This window comes from Enhydra lutris, unplaced genomic scaffold (assembly GCF_002288905.1).
Source record: "Enhydra lutris kenyoni isolate GAN:26980312 unplaced genomic scaffold, ASM228890v2 scaffoldscaffold20, whole genome shotgun sequence".
Classification (NCBI taxonomy): domain Eukaryota; kingdom Metazoa; phylum Chordata; class Mammalia; order Carnivora; family Mustelidae; genus Enhydra; species Enhydra lutris.
The window spans coordinates 19435617-19450536 of record NW_019154104.1 but is presented as its reverse complement, the minus strand read 5'-3'; the positions used below and the strand labels follow the sequence as shown (position 1 = coordinate 19450536).

General features: G+C 54.3%; 1 protein-coding gene across 1 annotated transcript in view; it reads right to left on the bottom strand.

The window, feature by feature from the left end:
- LOC111148756 (latent transforming growth factor beta binding protein 2) overlaps positions 1-14920 on the bottom strand; it is a 101393-nt gene that overhangs the window by 37834 nt on the left and 48639 nt on the right. Inside the window, exons 4-8 of the mRNA XM_022505548.1 lie at positions 14255-14445; positions 12058-12228; positions 11307-11513; positions 10226-10503; positions 9066-9168 (exon numbers count right to left, since the gene is read on the bottom strand). Coding sequence (XP_022361256.1) covers positions 9066-9168; positions 10226-10503; positions 11307-11513; positions 12058-12228; positions 14255-14445 — 950 coding nt within the window. The remainder of the gene's footprint in view (positions 1-9065; positions 9169-10225; positions 10504-11306; positions 11514-12057; positions 12229-14254; positions 14446-14920) is intronic.

Below are 14920 nucleotides of genomic sequence, written 5' to 3'. Positions count from 1 at the left end.
GCTCACCTCTGATCATGGGCTGTGGTGACGGGACTGCAGCGCCCCCCACCTCTCTGTCCTCACCTGGATTCCCTTTCATTCTGGTCAGAGCATCAGCAGCTACCCTCACAGAGTTGTTGGAAAACTCATTGTTACTGAAGAAGTCATTTACTGTTGCAAACATACAACTTGCGGTTCATCCTTCCCTTAGCAGTATCTTTACAAGAGGATAGTTCTTCATCTATTTCATTGTTGAAATGGACTCTTGCAAATACCGAGGCGTACGTTAGAGAGACCTATGCTTTCATCCAATTGTACGGCAAAGGTTGAACATCTTGGTCTTGTTTAAATGTTTTTCTGATCCAGACGGCTTTGCTCTATCGTCAGCTGCTAGTTCCCAGCACGTTATAGCCTTGGGGCAAAGTCCGTTATGTAGAAACCGTTTTCCATACAGCCTTCTTGATCGTTTGGGTCCTGGGCTCCATTGTGGGTCACACCTGAGAGGCCCTCATTATTTTTATCCGAGAATTGATTACAGGTCAGGGGAGAAGGGGCAGCGTCACATTTTAAAAGTGATCACTTGCAGTGACGTAATTAGTGTTATTTCGAATCCTGTTTCTTTGCAGGAATTTTTTTAGAGTCACTTTTCCACTTGGAGAAGGTTGTTTTCCTTCAAACTTGACAACATGATTGAAAAACCCCATAAGCCAAGCACTGTCGTAGGGGATGCGTTCATTCCAGAGACAAACCCAAGGAGGCGCCATGTTTTCTTGGAACCCCGCTCTTCCCTGAGGACACGCCACATGCCAGATGTGACATCTGAGTCTGACATACAGACCAAGTGAGATTGTAAGTTAGTGAGGCTTCTTCATTTTTTTTAAGCTTCACTTAAGATTTTTAAGTATTTTTTTAAAAGATTTTATTTATTTATTTGACAGAGAGAGAGAGAGAGAGCATGAGAGGGGAGAAGGTCAGAGGGAGAAGCAGACTCCCCATGGAGCTGGGAGCCTGATGTGGGACTTGATCCCAGGATCCTCGGAATCATGACCCAAGCCTAAGGCAATTGCTCAACCAACTGAGACACCCAGGAGCCCCTTCATTTTTTTTTTTTTTTACATTAAAAAAATGTCAGTTGAATTTGTAATATCTTTTCCCTCTATGGATGACAGTCTCACTCCAGCTTTGCCTGTCATCCCACCATGGGGGGATTAGGCTCCAGCCTGGCGGGGGGTAAATGAGGATTCTGAACATGCTGACATTGAGATGGAAGGAGGGGAGTGAGGCTGGGAAAAGGGAGAGACCCTGGCATGGGGCCTGGGGGCATTAGTCAAGGGCGGGAAGGAGGCAAGAGAAGGGGGACATTGGGGAAACTCAGAAAGCAAACTGATTCGATGCAGCCTGCAAACACGAGGAGCAGAAGGTGGGAAAGAATAACGGGAGGCTGATGCCAGAGGGCCGACGAGCAGTGACAAGGGAACATCTGGATGGAGTCATGAGGCCCTTGGTCCACATTATCCTGTTTGTTTCCCACACAACCATCCTGCAAAGCCGGGATCATTATCCCCACTGTCCAGACTAGGAGAGTGAAGCTCAGACAGGGCCTAGTAGGGGTTGAACCCCAGCCTCTGGGAGCAGAGGCCACATCCCTTGCCTGTCACTCTGCTGAAGGCAGGAGAGAGAGAAGGGGCCGGAGGCCAGGGCAGCACCATGATGGCAGGAGGGAGACAGGAATAAATTTCAAAGTCACTGTCTTGGATGAAATTCCCATTTTGCCAGCAACCCCTACTGGATCCCAAAGAAGGCCCTCAGACCCTGCTCTGCACCTCCCAGAGGCCACCTGCCAGCTTCTGGGAGACCAAGTGCAGTATCCAATCTGGAAAAGTCAGCTTCAGTCTCATCCGGGAACAGCAGGCTGAAGTTCAGACAGCCATGTGGAAGGGAGAACCTTGGCTCGGGTAGAACTCAGCACCCACCCTCCGTCCCAGGCGTGCTCCTGGCAGCCTCGAGCTGTGTGATTCACAGCGGGTGGTTGGGGGGACAGATGCCACAGCCCTTGCCACCCACGCTAGGTCACCTCCCAAGCCGTCCCAACACGCTCAGGCCTTTCCTCGCCATGGCACTTAAAATGCTGCCTTATGATGGTCTGTTTGCTGGTCCATCTCCCCTGGTAAAGGGTCAGCACCATGAAGATGGGAACCTTGTCTTCATCGTTGCTACATCTCTAGAGCCCAGCACAGCATGTGGCGCGCTATAGGCACTCAATCATCTTTTTTGGTAAGCCCAGTGTGAGACTTGAACTCATGACCCTGAGATCAAGACCTGAGCTGAGATCGAGAGTCGAATGCTCAATGGACTGAGCCACCCAGGTGCCCCTAGCGGCCCACAATTAAACCGGAATGAATAATAAGAGTAAACCCTAAAATAGCACTTACTATGTGCTAGGCTCTACTGTAAAGTCCTTACACGTATCAGCTTATTTAATCCTTATAATAGTCCTCGAGGGGACTTACTAATATTTTCCCCCACTTTATGGAGGAGCAAACTGAAGCACAGAGGGGTTAGGAAACATGCCCAAGGTCTCCCAGCTGGTGGATGGAGCTGGGATTATGAACCCTGGGCAGTCTGCCCCCAGAGGATAGATTCTGAACCACTCCTTTCTCCCATCTCCAAATACATAAATCAAAGAACTCATGCCAAGCCTCAGGAGTTGTCCAAGCAGGAATCCGAGGGTCTGCAGGCTACAGGGAAACCCATGCCCATCAGGGCGTAGATTACCCTTTTGGGGAACTTCTCTTCCCTTGTTTTAACATAGGATCAGGAGAGCAATTGGGAAAAGCAAAAGCAGGGATACCCAGGAGGAGGTCAGGAGATGGGCGGGAGGACTGATGGTCCGAGATGGCCAGAGGACTCATTAGAGGCTGGGAAAATGCCCCACAAGGTCTACCACTGGAGTGCCAAGCAGAAAGAATGAAGACAATGGGGTAGAACCCACACTACCCCTCACGGCCCCTGAGCTGACACAAGGAGAGCTGCCAGTGACCTTGCAGTTGGACCTCTCAGGCCCGAGAAAGGCTGAGCAGCGGCCGAGGGGTCAGCTGGGATCACCCCCAACTCCAAGGAGTCTGAGCATCACAGAATGCCCGCGAAGCCTGTGGGGCAGATGTGTGTACCTTTCCTGGTACGGAAACGTGGTCATGTGGGCCAGAACCTCAGGTCCTCTGGCCCCTGACCCCAGCCCTGTCCCCTCACCGCTGCACCCAGATCAGCTCACACACACCGGGGAAGGAAGTGGAGGGGCCCCTGGCTGTGGCCTGAGCCTGCCCTGTGGACTCTCCCCATTGTCCGCCGGGACTCCCAAGGAGGCCTCAACCAGGACAGACTAATTCCTGGAGACAGTTTTGGCCCTGACTCTACAACAGAGTTCGGGGAAGAAATGGTGGAGACATATGTCTGGCCACGGGGCTGTTTACAAGCCACGCTGATCTCAGCCTGTGATGACAGATGGCCCCAGCAGGGAGCTCTGGAGGGTACCCTGCCACACATCTCTCTGCCAGAAGACAGACAGACAGACAGAAACACACACAACCCGGATGAGGCTAAGCTCGATGCACCGGGGCATGTGAGCGGAATGGAGCTGAACCTAGATGTGTAAACCTCTGGGGAGGGGGGCAGTAAGCTGTAAAAAACCTTCTAGCCCCCCAGAGCAGTGGAAGGAGTGTGGGTTCTGGGGCAGCCAGACCCCATTGAATTCCTGGCTCCGCTCTACTTGTGTGACCCAAAGCACGTTTCTTAACCTCTGTCAGTCTTAACTTTTTCCTCTGTAGAAGTGGGGACAGAAACTCAGTTTCATGGGTTGTGAAGGTCAACTTCACTGAGAAATAATCAGAGTCAGACTGAAGCTAACGTCATGCCTGGGAGTCCCTGTAGATGCTCCCTAAGACTTACTTCCTCCTTCTTGCTTCCCTTCCCTTTCCTTCCCTTCCCTTCACTTCCTTTCCCCTTCCTTCCTTCCTTCCTTCCTTCCTTCCTTCCTTCCTTCCTTTCTTCCTTCCTTCCTCCCTCCCTCCCTCCTTCCCTCCAGCAACACAGTTTCAAGGATAGCAAGCAGGCTTCTGCCCCTCACAGGCTAGAGACACTTGGGCAAGTTACTCAACCTCTCTGTTTTCTTATCAGTAAAATGTAGGTGACAATTCCTTCCTTGGGGCTACCATGAACAGTAAAAAAGTATGCAAAACTCTGAGCACGATCCTTGTCGCATATTGGTGATTATTATAAGGTTCATGATTCCAGATTTTCCTGCTTGGTAAAGTCCTAATGGATCCCCCACCACCACCCCCCACCAACCCAGGATTGTGGAAATCCCACCCAAAGTTGACTGCTTCCCTGGGGGCAGCCTGAGAGCCAAAGTGAGTGTCTTGGTCACCACAAGCCGTTAGGTGGAGAGGGGTCTGGTTAGACCCTTGGCTCAGACAGGTGTCACTCCAGACAACCCCTCCGCAGCCCTCCCTGGACCTCTCTGGGCCAAACATGCCATGTGTTGGTGACCCCCGCCCTGGGTAAGGAGGGCACTAACTTGAGCTGAGGCACAATTCCCTGGAGGCCTCAAGTCCCTTGGAAGAAGCTCTCAGAACATCCCTGAGCCAAAGAGACACTACTTTTCTTCAGCCCAACAACTGTAAATCTGAAAAATCCCATCTCTTGAGGGCAAGAGACTGGCGTCTTAGTCAGAGTCCTGGAGAACAGGAGCCCCACCCCAGCACAGCTGTTCCCTAAGCCGGGGTCCTCTAGTGGAGAAGATTCCCCAAGCCAAGTGGGCAAGCAACAGCCTCGGAGGCAGATCTCAGGCCAGTTAGAGGCCAGGGTCTCAGATCACGTAGACACAACTTCTTAACCCTAAGATGAAGACGGTCACACCCAACCCCCAGAGACATGGTGAGGACGCAGTGGAACGAGGAAGCACTTAGTATGGTGCCTGGCACACAGCTGCTAACAGCGATATTGAAGAAAACAGTGTCGCTGCTGGGACTTGCCCCATGCTCCCCGCTCCAGATCTTGTCGGCTACCTGCATCTCCTCACATGCGCCCCCCTGGGCAGGGGCTGGCCTCACAAGAAATGGGCTGGTGGGCAGGGGCACTGGCAAACCCAAGGCAAACCAAAGCTTGCTTTCTACTGAGGGTTTCCAACACATTTTCAGACACATACCTATGAACCTCCATTCCCTCAAAAATCAATATCCTTTCCAACTCCTTCTATGAACCTATTCTTGGCAGGCATCCTCGCCCTGGCGGGGAGCAAAGTCCTTCTGGGGTTTTGATAAGCTGCGGACTTTAGGTAAGCTGCTCCTTGTGCTCAGTTTCGAGTTGAGCTCTGCTCACCAGAAACACCCTCACATTGGCTTTAGTCTTCCAGAACCACACAGAACAAACCTATCGGCTCCGCCCTGGGACCATTCGTCCAGCACATCTCTGTGAACTCTCAGGTCTGAGCTGCAGGTTGCTGCCTGCTCGTCTAGCCAAGACCCATCTTCTTGAGGGATGTTGTCCTTCATGCACATGTAGTTCATGAAACATGACCCCCGGCGGCCCCCTCCTGGCTGTGAACTGCGTGTCTGAGGTCCTGGTGTTTGTTGTCTTTGGGTAGGCTCAAGTCTCCCCAGAATGATTTGGACATCTCCCCCACCAGTCAGCTGAGAGTGAGACACACTGGTTTGAAGCTTTGCTCCCCTGTCCTGCTGTGTGACCTTGGACAAGTTGCTCAGTTCTCTCTGAGGTTCATCTTCCTCATTTGTCAAGTGGGGATAAAGACACTTAGCTTGCACGTGGTTGTGACAATTTCATGGGATCGGGCTGGTGGGGAGCCCGGCGTAGTGTGGAAGTTCAGCAAGAGGTGGCCATTGTTGTTTTTAAGAGGGAAAGATGCAGAGCTCCTTGAAAGGGTGGAGCAAGAGAAGCAGCAGTCCCTGGAGGGACAGGAAGGGGCTGGATTTGGAGGTGACCTCATCCCATGCCAGGCAGACGGACAGATGATCTGGTGGGGAACAGCTGGAGGCCACCACTGCGGACTGAGAGCAGGGTGCCAGCCCCGCCTGCCCCAGTGAAGGGGCCCGGGGGTTGACACAGCCTGTGCCAAGCCAGATGGGGCAGCGGCCAACTTTCCAGTCAACACAGATGTCTGTCTTTCTCAGACAAAAACTCTAAAATGTGGCCTCCATCAGAGTGGCTTTGAGAGCTGTGCGCTCTTTGGACCCTGACAGAGGCTCTGAAAACTCCTGAGGGTCAGGAAGATGGGGCTCAGGCCGAGTCCTGGAAGGTCAGCTGCGTCTGTCGCCCAGAGTGAATGGAGAAAGAAGGGAGGGGATCAGAGGCTGACCTGAGTTGACTCCCTGAGCCATCTCCCTAAGAAAGAGAGCACTGGAGAATTTTTTCCAGAAGAAAAGAGATATGTCTGTGCCATGTAAATGAGACTTCAAGGCAGTCCCTTTCTTCTTCAGAAATAGCATCGTTCCGCAGGGGCCTTCTTTGATAGTTGGGCCTCGAGCCTCAAAAGCAGACTGACTTAGGGTCAAAAAGGTGACTTAGGGGAAGCCATGAAGTCACATAGTTCCCCAGCTGCTGGCTTTATTACTCTCTTCCTTCCCAATTCTGCCAGATGACCTTGTTGGGGATGACAAAGCCCTTTCCTGAAGGACACAGCCTTATTTCATCAGAGGAGACTTAGAGGCTCAGAGGGGCAAAGCCACCAAGCCTGGAAATGTTCTAGAACCCAGAAGTCCTGCCTGCCTTGCCAATCATTCCCAAAGGCACCCCAGCTGCTCACCTTTTCTTCCTCTGACTCTTGCACGGTAGCTTGCTTGTCGTGCCTACTCAGAGAGACATCCCCAACCCCCGGCCCCATGCTCAGGCACGGAGCTAGGTTATCTGGCACGTTGTCAACACAAACAAGGTTCATGGGCGTCTTGACCTTTCTCTATACAATGCCCAGCTGCACTGTAACATGTTGTAAGTGTTTACATTCCCCGGTCTTTGTGATTTCTTGCTCAGTGTGCTGGAATGCTTGACATTCCAGGGTTTGCACCCTGGTGCCCGGCTTGCTGAGATGTCCTGAACACAGTGGGGGAGGGGGGTGGGGAGTCACTAACTGGGACAGGGCGGAGGTGAGGGCACAGCCTTGGGTGTGCTGTGCTCCAGGAAGAGTTCCTCACCCTCCTGGTCTTACCTGCATCTGCGATTTCCTTGGGTGGTTAAGCTCTTCCCCTTCTCTTTGGCCTCCTCTAATAATTCTTTAGATCTCACCCCGGATGCCACCCCCCCCCCCCCAATAAGAAGCTTTCCCTGATCTACAAATTTGAGCTAGGATCCGCTACCCTACAGCGGATAGATGTGCAGGTTGTCCACTGCACAAAAGTACCACATCTCAGAGAATCGCTGGCATCTCAGATATTTATTTGTAAAGACTGTTTTGAACAAAGGAAGCAGCACCTTTCTCTAATTTGTACAAAGGTACTATAGGACCTATCCGTGGTCCTGGTTCCGCTGTGTTCACACAGCATTTGGCATTTGTTTAGTTAGTGCTATCTGCATACGCCCCCTCGAGCCCCCCACCCCCACCCCAAGTCCCCAAGCTTGGAGAAAGGGGGCACTACTTCTACCCCAGTCTCCACTCTCCTTTCTGGGCCTGCACACCAGGAGCACTTCAAATGGGTAATTCACTAACGTAAATATCCCTGGACTGAATGGGTTGTGGGATGTGGAAGTCTCAAGGGTGCACCTAACCAGGAGGAAGAAGGGAAAGAGGGGGAAAAGGAAAGTGGTGGGACAACTCTGGCCTGCAGGGGGAGATGCTGAGCAGTTCAAGGCCCTCTCCAGTGCGCCACCCCCCCCCCCATTTCCCTTTGAGGAGGGCTACTTTGCAGCAATACCAATCACAGCTTCTGTTTACTGCCCGAATGCTAAGCACATGCCTCATCTACTGGCCACAGCAGCCCCGCGGTCTCCATGACCGTTTCCATGACCATCTCCACCCTACAGACTGGAGACTGCGCAGAGACGAGGTCGGCCCGCAGAGCTGGGCCCGGGACCTGCTCCGTGTTGGGTGCTCAAGTCTGGAAGCTTACCGCTAGCCTCCAAGGCTTCACCCAAAGCCCCAGCGTGCTGCAAAACCGTCCGCGTTTATTTTTAATTTGGAAAACATGGTCACTGTTCCACAACCAAGTCTGAAGTTAGGAATAGCCCTGTCCCTCCCACCTTTGGGCGCCAGGCCAGGCCCCCTACAAAGAGCCAACTCACCAAGTTGACTGTTGACAGGAAAACGTAATGCAAGCCAGGCCCCGGGCCCTGGCCCCAGGAGTGGGGCCAGGAGGGAGAAGACAGGCTGAGTGGGCAGAAGCCGTACTCAGGCACAGACCCTCATACCCACCTCCCGACTGTAAGATCGAGACCTAGGAGAGTGGCCTAAATGGGCATTTTGCTGACTCCCAAATAAATCCTCAGTGCTTGGCACACACAAGGCACCTGGTTAGTATTTGCCGAATAAATGAATGAAGGAGCGAATGAATGAATGGATAAACGTAGGCTTTTCCCACCATTCAAAAGAGGGCAGGAAACTGGGTTTCCCATATCCCAAGGCAGAGGACCCTCTGGGACAGACCCCCAGCCCTGACTGGGTGAGGAAACAGGAGGTGAGGAGGAGGCCTGGAGGTCCCTCCAGGGAGAGAATGGGGGAAACACTGAGTCACTAAATCCAGACCACTGGGCCCCTGAAGCCTGGGCAGGGGGGTATGTAGAAGGGGCCCAGCATGGGATGGGATCCCTAATTTGAGCAGGAACAACTGACATGAGAGAGGAACCCCTCCCAGGCAATCAGAGAGAGTGGAGAGCCCAGGCTATTATCTGGGCCCGAGCCATCTGAGCTGTCAGGGGCCGTAGCCACCAGCCCGAAGCACCCTCAGAGCACATCTGGAAAGCCTGCCCAGTTTGCCAGCCTGTTCTCCCTGCCTGGCCTCTGAGACCCTGGTGGGAGATGAAGCAGAGCCCAGGCCTTGGGAAAACTTTGCCCCAAACCCTGCACTCTGGCACCTAGCACTCACCTGGTCTGGGTGGACATGGGGCACATGAGGTCACTCCCCAGAAGACTCCCACACTGCCACAGCAGTCCTCTTGGGCAGTCAGCTTCAGCAAGGGGTTGGCACACTGGAAAAGAGGCCACAGACACCTATCACACCTTGTTCCCTTCCCTGCTATGCACAGAGCCGTCCCAGGAAAACCCGAGGTGAGAGCTCAACCCCAACGTCCTGCTACAAGGATGCCTCACCCAAGGGAGGAGAGGAGAGAGTCAGGGGGTACCCCGGAAGGAAGCCGAAAACCTGTAGTCCATTCCATCAAACCCTAAATGTGGGGGGCAGGGCACACCCAGATAAGAAAAGATCTGCTCCGTGCAGGTCTACAAGCTGTCCGCCTCCGTGTCCCCAGCCCACAGAGGGTCCCAAAGGATGGGTTTTCCTCCATCAAACTCCACGGAACTACAGGGTCACCCACGATGCAAGTCTTCCCCATGAACAGGATCTAGGCTCAGGGACACTGCAAGCTGAGAGCCAGGGAGGATCTGGGGACTCAGAGTCCTTATCCCTTGGCCACTTGCTACCTCCTCCAGTTCATTAACCTCAGGAGGGGTTTCTGGAAACACCAATATGCAACCCCAACAAAAGCCATCCTAGGTCTGGCTTAGCCCATATTTTTAGGTGCCTAGACTCAGAAAAACTCCCCCGATTTCCCATCACTGACTATGGATGGCTCCAGGGGAGATGGAGTATCTCATCTTTTACCCCCAAGGCTCTAGGGTTTAATCTGCTTTTTCTAATTTCACATCTCTGTGACCCCCAGTCTCAACTAAATACCATACTCTCTCTCGTCGGTTCTAATAGCCCTATTGTCCATGTGCCAGGAGGCCAAGGCTCGGCTCCAGGACAGGCCAGGGTTTACTGGGAGCAGCGATGCTGGTGCCCTTCTAGAGGGGGACCCTTTTGGGGCCTCTTCGGCATGTCTGGAACTGACAGGTATCCAGTGGAGCCCAGGTAGTAAGGAGGCCTCCCCTCGGTCACACGATTTTATGCTCTGCGTTTGCCCCATGGGGAACAGAAGGCAGACATTCGTTTCATAAGGACGAGGAGCAGAGAGAAGGGGCAGAGGGAGGGGCAGTCACTGACTATTCTGGAAGCCCGTAGGGCTGAGGCAGAGGATGCATTCTCACCTGTCCGTTCACAGAACTCAGATAGCAGCGGCCCAGCTGTCCCGGAGGCCTGGGTGCTGCTGGGGGCCGTGGCTGGGGGGCCTCTCCAGACCGTGCGGGGATGCTGTTGCTGTCCCAGTGGCTGTGGCGGGGGCTGGCGGGGAGCCAGGGCGAGGGTCTGGTCTCCACGCTGTTCTCCTCTGGGGCCTCGCCCCGCACCCGAGCCACCTGATGGACCTGCACGGAGGCCTCCGGCGGGTGGTGGATATGCACCTTCACCAAGGAGGGGTTCACGGAGGCTGGGCACAGGGGCTGGGTCAGAGCCGGGCAACAGGGCCCCACCTTCTGAAGAGGGCCCAGCACCCCTGGTTCTCTATGTCTCCCCCAGGTTCTCCCACCATCTCTCCCCTCTCTGTTCAAACCCAGAAGAGCTCCCCCTTGAGGACAGGATGGAACACAGACTCCCTCCCTCTGCGCCTTCCAAAGGGCCCTCACGCTCAACCTCCAAACTACCTTCCCCATTCTACCTCCCGCTACAATCCTGTACCATCCTTGAACTCTGACCCGACGGACCCTGCAGGGCCCCCCATTCACCCCGTGGCTCACCCTGGTCCCTGCGTGCAGGATCCCCTCCCACGCTCTCTGCTTAGTCAAAGGCTAGCCACCCATTAAGGCCAACTGAAGCCCACTTTCTCCTCGCAGCCTTCCAGAGGACAACTGGGGGGCTCTCCAGTCCCTGACCTCCTAGGGAAGTCTGTATTCTTGGTGCCCTTTACTTGGCACCCGGGAAATGACATGTTTTATATGATCATGTTCTCCTTCCCATCCAGCCCCGCTCTCTCGTCCAGGGCTGAGGCTTACCTGAAGGCGGGAAACTGCCTTTATACTTTTTTAAAAAATCTCATCCGTAGCACCCAGTAGGGGGCAAGGACAAAAAAAATATATTGATGAATTCGGAGGAAGGGCAAAGAGAAGTTTAGGAGATGAAATTGCACCCCGGGGGCAGCGAAGGAGGGAGGTCTGAATGGTGGCAACTTCTGTGCCCTTCCCAAGGAAGCCAGCACGCCCTGCGACCCAGTGCACCCCTCAGCCCCACACTCACCCAGCTGGTTGGAGAGAGGCAAGGTGAAGGTGGACTGCCTCAAGGGGCCTTCCTGCAGGACCCCATTGCGGGACCCCCTCTGCAGAGGCCCCGTGTCCAGCTTTGGGGAGGGCAGGTGGCAGAACTTCCCGGTGGCATTGGTGGGACACCAGCACTCGTCCCGGCCAATGCAGCGGCCTCCATTCAGGCAGGGGATCTGGCAGAAATCTACAACAGCGATCTCAAGGTGACTGGTGGGTAGAAGAACATAGCAGTGCCCTGCACAGGGCCAGCAAGTGACCATGAGGAAGCAGGGGGAGCAGGAACTCCCATCTGGATGGCCTGGGGAACCCAGCACACCCTGAAATGTAGGGACTTTCCAGGAGGCTGGGAGTGAGGAAGGGTAGATAACAGCCAGCCCTTGCCTTCCTAAAGGGCCCTTTTACGCAGTCCTGGGATCCCACAATAACCTGGAGGACAGGAGGGCTGGGGCACTGCTAAATCCCTCACTTCTCCGTGGAGGAACCATGGACTCAGGTGAGTTATAGGACTTGCCTAGAGTCACACAGCTAGGCCATCACAGAGCTGGGAGAGGACTCAACATTCTGTGTGACTGAGGACAACTCACAGAAGCCACAGTGTGAGAGTAGCAGGCTTCCTTCCTGCAGAAGGTCTGGGCTCCTGCCCAAGACTGGGCCTGTCCCTCTGGCCACCCTGTCTACCCACCCCCTCCACAGGGCCTGGGAACCCCCTGAGTTGGGGAGGGACTCACAGATGCGGAAGCCAGACTTGGGGTCATGCCCGTGACCTCCCTGGCTATACAGGGTGGTGGTGTCGCCGCGCTCACAGCTGTTGGAACAGTGTCCATGGGCACAGGTCTGCTTGCAGATGGTGGGAGTGAACACGATCTTGATCTTCTTGATTTTCTCAGTGAGGTTCAGCCCTGCAGAGAGAGGGCTTGGGTCCAGGGGGCAGGGCTGAGAGGCACAGCTGTGACCTCCAGAGGCTGGTTAGAAGGCCGGTGGGGTCAGGGGTGAATCCATCCCAAGGGCATTTGCTAAGTACCTATTGGAAGCAAGGTCCTATGGTGGGGGGCAGGGTACCACCTCACGAAGGTCATGGTCCAGTATGTATCGAGGGGTGCCAACGTGCAACCACTAAGCTTGTCTTTGTGCACCTTCACCCTTACCCTTCTTGGGGGAATACTCTTGTAGGCTGACTCTTTAGATATTGCCATTTTTGTAGGTTACAATGGCTGACTGTTGACTATGTTCCCATATCCAATCTGATATCTATTTTACAGTTAAGGAAACTGAGGCCCAAAGAAGGTTGGGTTGCTCCATGTCACACAGCTAGCAAGTGCCAGGCTGGGCTTGGAACCCGAGGGCAAAAAACTGACCATGGCTGTGACTTGCCAGAGAGGAGATTTCGAAGAGAAAGGGAGGAAGACAGAGCCTGCGAGAATGACTAGAGTCTGGCTGTGGAGCCCCCCATTGCTGGAACAAGGACGGGCACTTTACTGGGTTGGTAGTGGGAAGACTTTGAAAGTTTTCAGTGAGAGATCAAAGAGGATGCGTGGGGGACCGGTGCCCTCCCAGCTGGAGTGGGCAGGGGGACAGGGAGGCAGGGACACCTGCTGGGAGGGCACTGCAGCCACGCAAGCTGCTTCTGTAACCAGGTGGCGGCAGTGGAAATACAAAGGAGGGGTATTCATTCAGTGTGGGGAGCCCAGGGCGGGAAGCCAGAGGGAGAGGGCTTGAGGAGGGAAGTGTGTGTGTGTGTGTGTGTGTGTGTAAGTGTGTGTTTGTGAGAATGGTAGCCGGAACCAAGTGTATCTGCTGATGGGAAGGGGTTGGGCGGGGGTCAGGCTGAAGAGGGAGGACAGAGCTGTGGGGGTTGGACAAGGGATGGTCTAGTGTTCTAGAGGAATCAAGACGCAGGACACTCCCTTTTCAAGATGGCAAGAGAGGAGGTCATGGACTACAGAAAGGAATGAGTACTGACAGGGATAAACCTTGAAAACATGATACTAAGTTACAGCAGACACAAAAGGCCACATATTGCGCAGGTTCTGTTAGGACACGTCTACAGTAAGCAAATCTCTAGAGACAAAGTAGGTTAATGGGGCCTGGAGCTTGGGGGAGGAAGGAGGCTTTATGGGTACAGGGTTTCTCTGGGGAGTGATGACAATGTTCTAGAATCAGATAGTGATGGCGGTTGCATAAAATTACGAATACACTAAAAATCACTGATGTGTACACTTTAAAAATGGTTAATTTTAGGTGAAATTCACCTCAGCGTTTAACATGGAAAGAAAAGAAAGAAGGTGAGCTCAGGCAAGGGTTTAGGTGAGAGAGTGGCGTGCACCATGGGGCAGACGGGTAGGAAGGTGAGGATCTCTCTAAGGTGAGGCAGGCATGTCCATGTTCTGGGGGGATGGGACGTGGGGGCAGCTTGGAGTAGCTGCTCTGAGGGATGAGAGGAAGAGAGACAGACAGACAGACAGACAGAGACAGAGAGGGAGCAGGCACAAAGAAAAGGACTGCTGGGCAATGACCAGAATGTGCCGAGGCATGAACCCACGGGGATGCTCCGTTGTCTCCTCTGGAGAGCCGAGGCCCAGCTGTGGGTGCTAAGGAAGAAACTGCCCGGCAGGTTCAGGAGGGCCTCCGGTTGCAGGAAGGAAGACGTGAAAGGAGCAGGGTCAGGGAGGTGAGGTTTGTGGCTGGTTGTGAAGGAAGCAAAGGCAGGATGTGTGACAGAGGCAAGGTCCCCCCTTAGCTGGCTTGGGATCCTTGTAGCCTAACACAAAGCAGGCACTTGGCGACGGCTGGTTGATGGGCCGAGAGGATGAGGGACAGGTGAACTCAGCCCATCCGTGAGAGTGGAGGGGAAGCAAACGTGGGGACAAGACGGCCAGAGATTGAGATGCCCTGCTCCTCTAGGACCCTGAGACAGGGTCACCTTACCCCAGGGGGATGATGGGTGGTCCAGATACGCTGCCTGCTGGGCGCCATCCCTCCGCTCAAGGCCTGGCCCTGCGGGCAGGGCGTTGGAGGTGAGCTGACCGCTGGCTGCGGTGGTTGGGTAAAGCCGGACAGTCCGGGACAAGCCCACGTGCCGCTGGGAGGCCTGGGTCTGGCTGAGCCCACTCAGGGTCCTGTGGAGATAATCGTGGAACAGGGGTTGACCACCTAGAAGCAGCATTGCTGGGTCCTCTGTCCCCCTTGGACCTCCCACCCCCCACCTCCGTACTAGGAGAGTGCCCTCTGTGTGGCTGCCTTCTCTCTACCCCTGCGCAGTGACTCAGGGCTGTGGAGGTGCCCTGAGGTAGGGGGAGCGAGGTAAGGCCCGCCAGTTGGTTCTGTGAGAGTGACTATCGCCTGTGTAGAATAGCCAGCCATTTGCTGGGTTATCCTGGGCAAGTCACAGCTTCTCTGGGCCTCTGGGCCCGTGACCGTAAAAGGAAGGTGCGAGACCCATCCCGTGTAGCTCTGACATTTGGAGCATCTTTGAGACTCTGAGGGACCAACCTCTGCCCCCAAACCGAGTCCTGCCCCCAAGCCTACCCCCTGCAACTTCTTAATTCAATCCTTAACACAAATTACCTGTGGAAATGGTGCCCAACTAATACT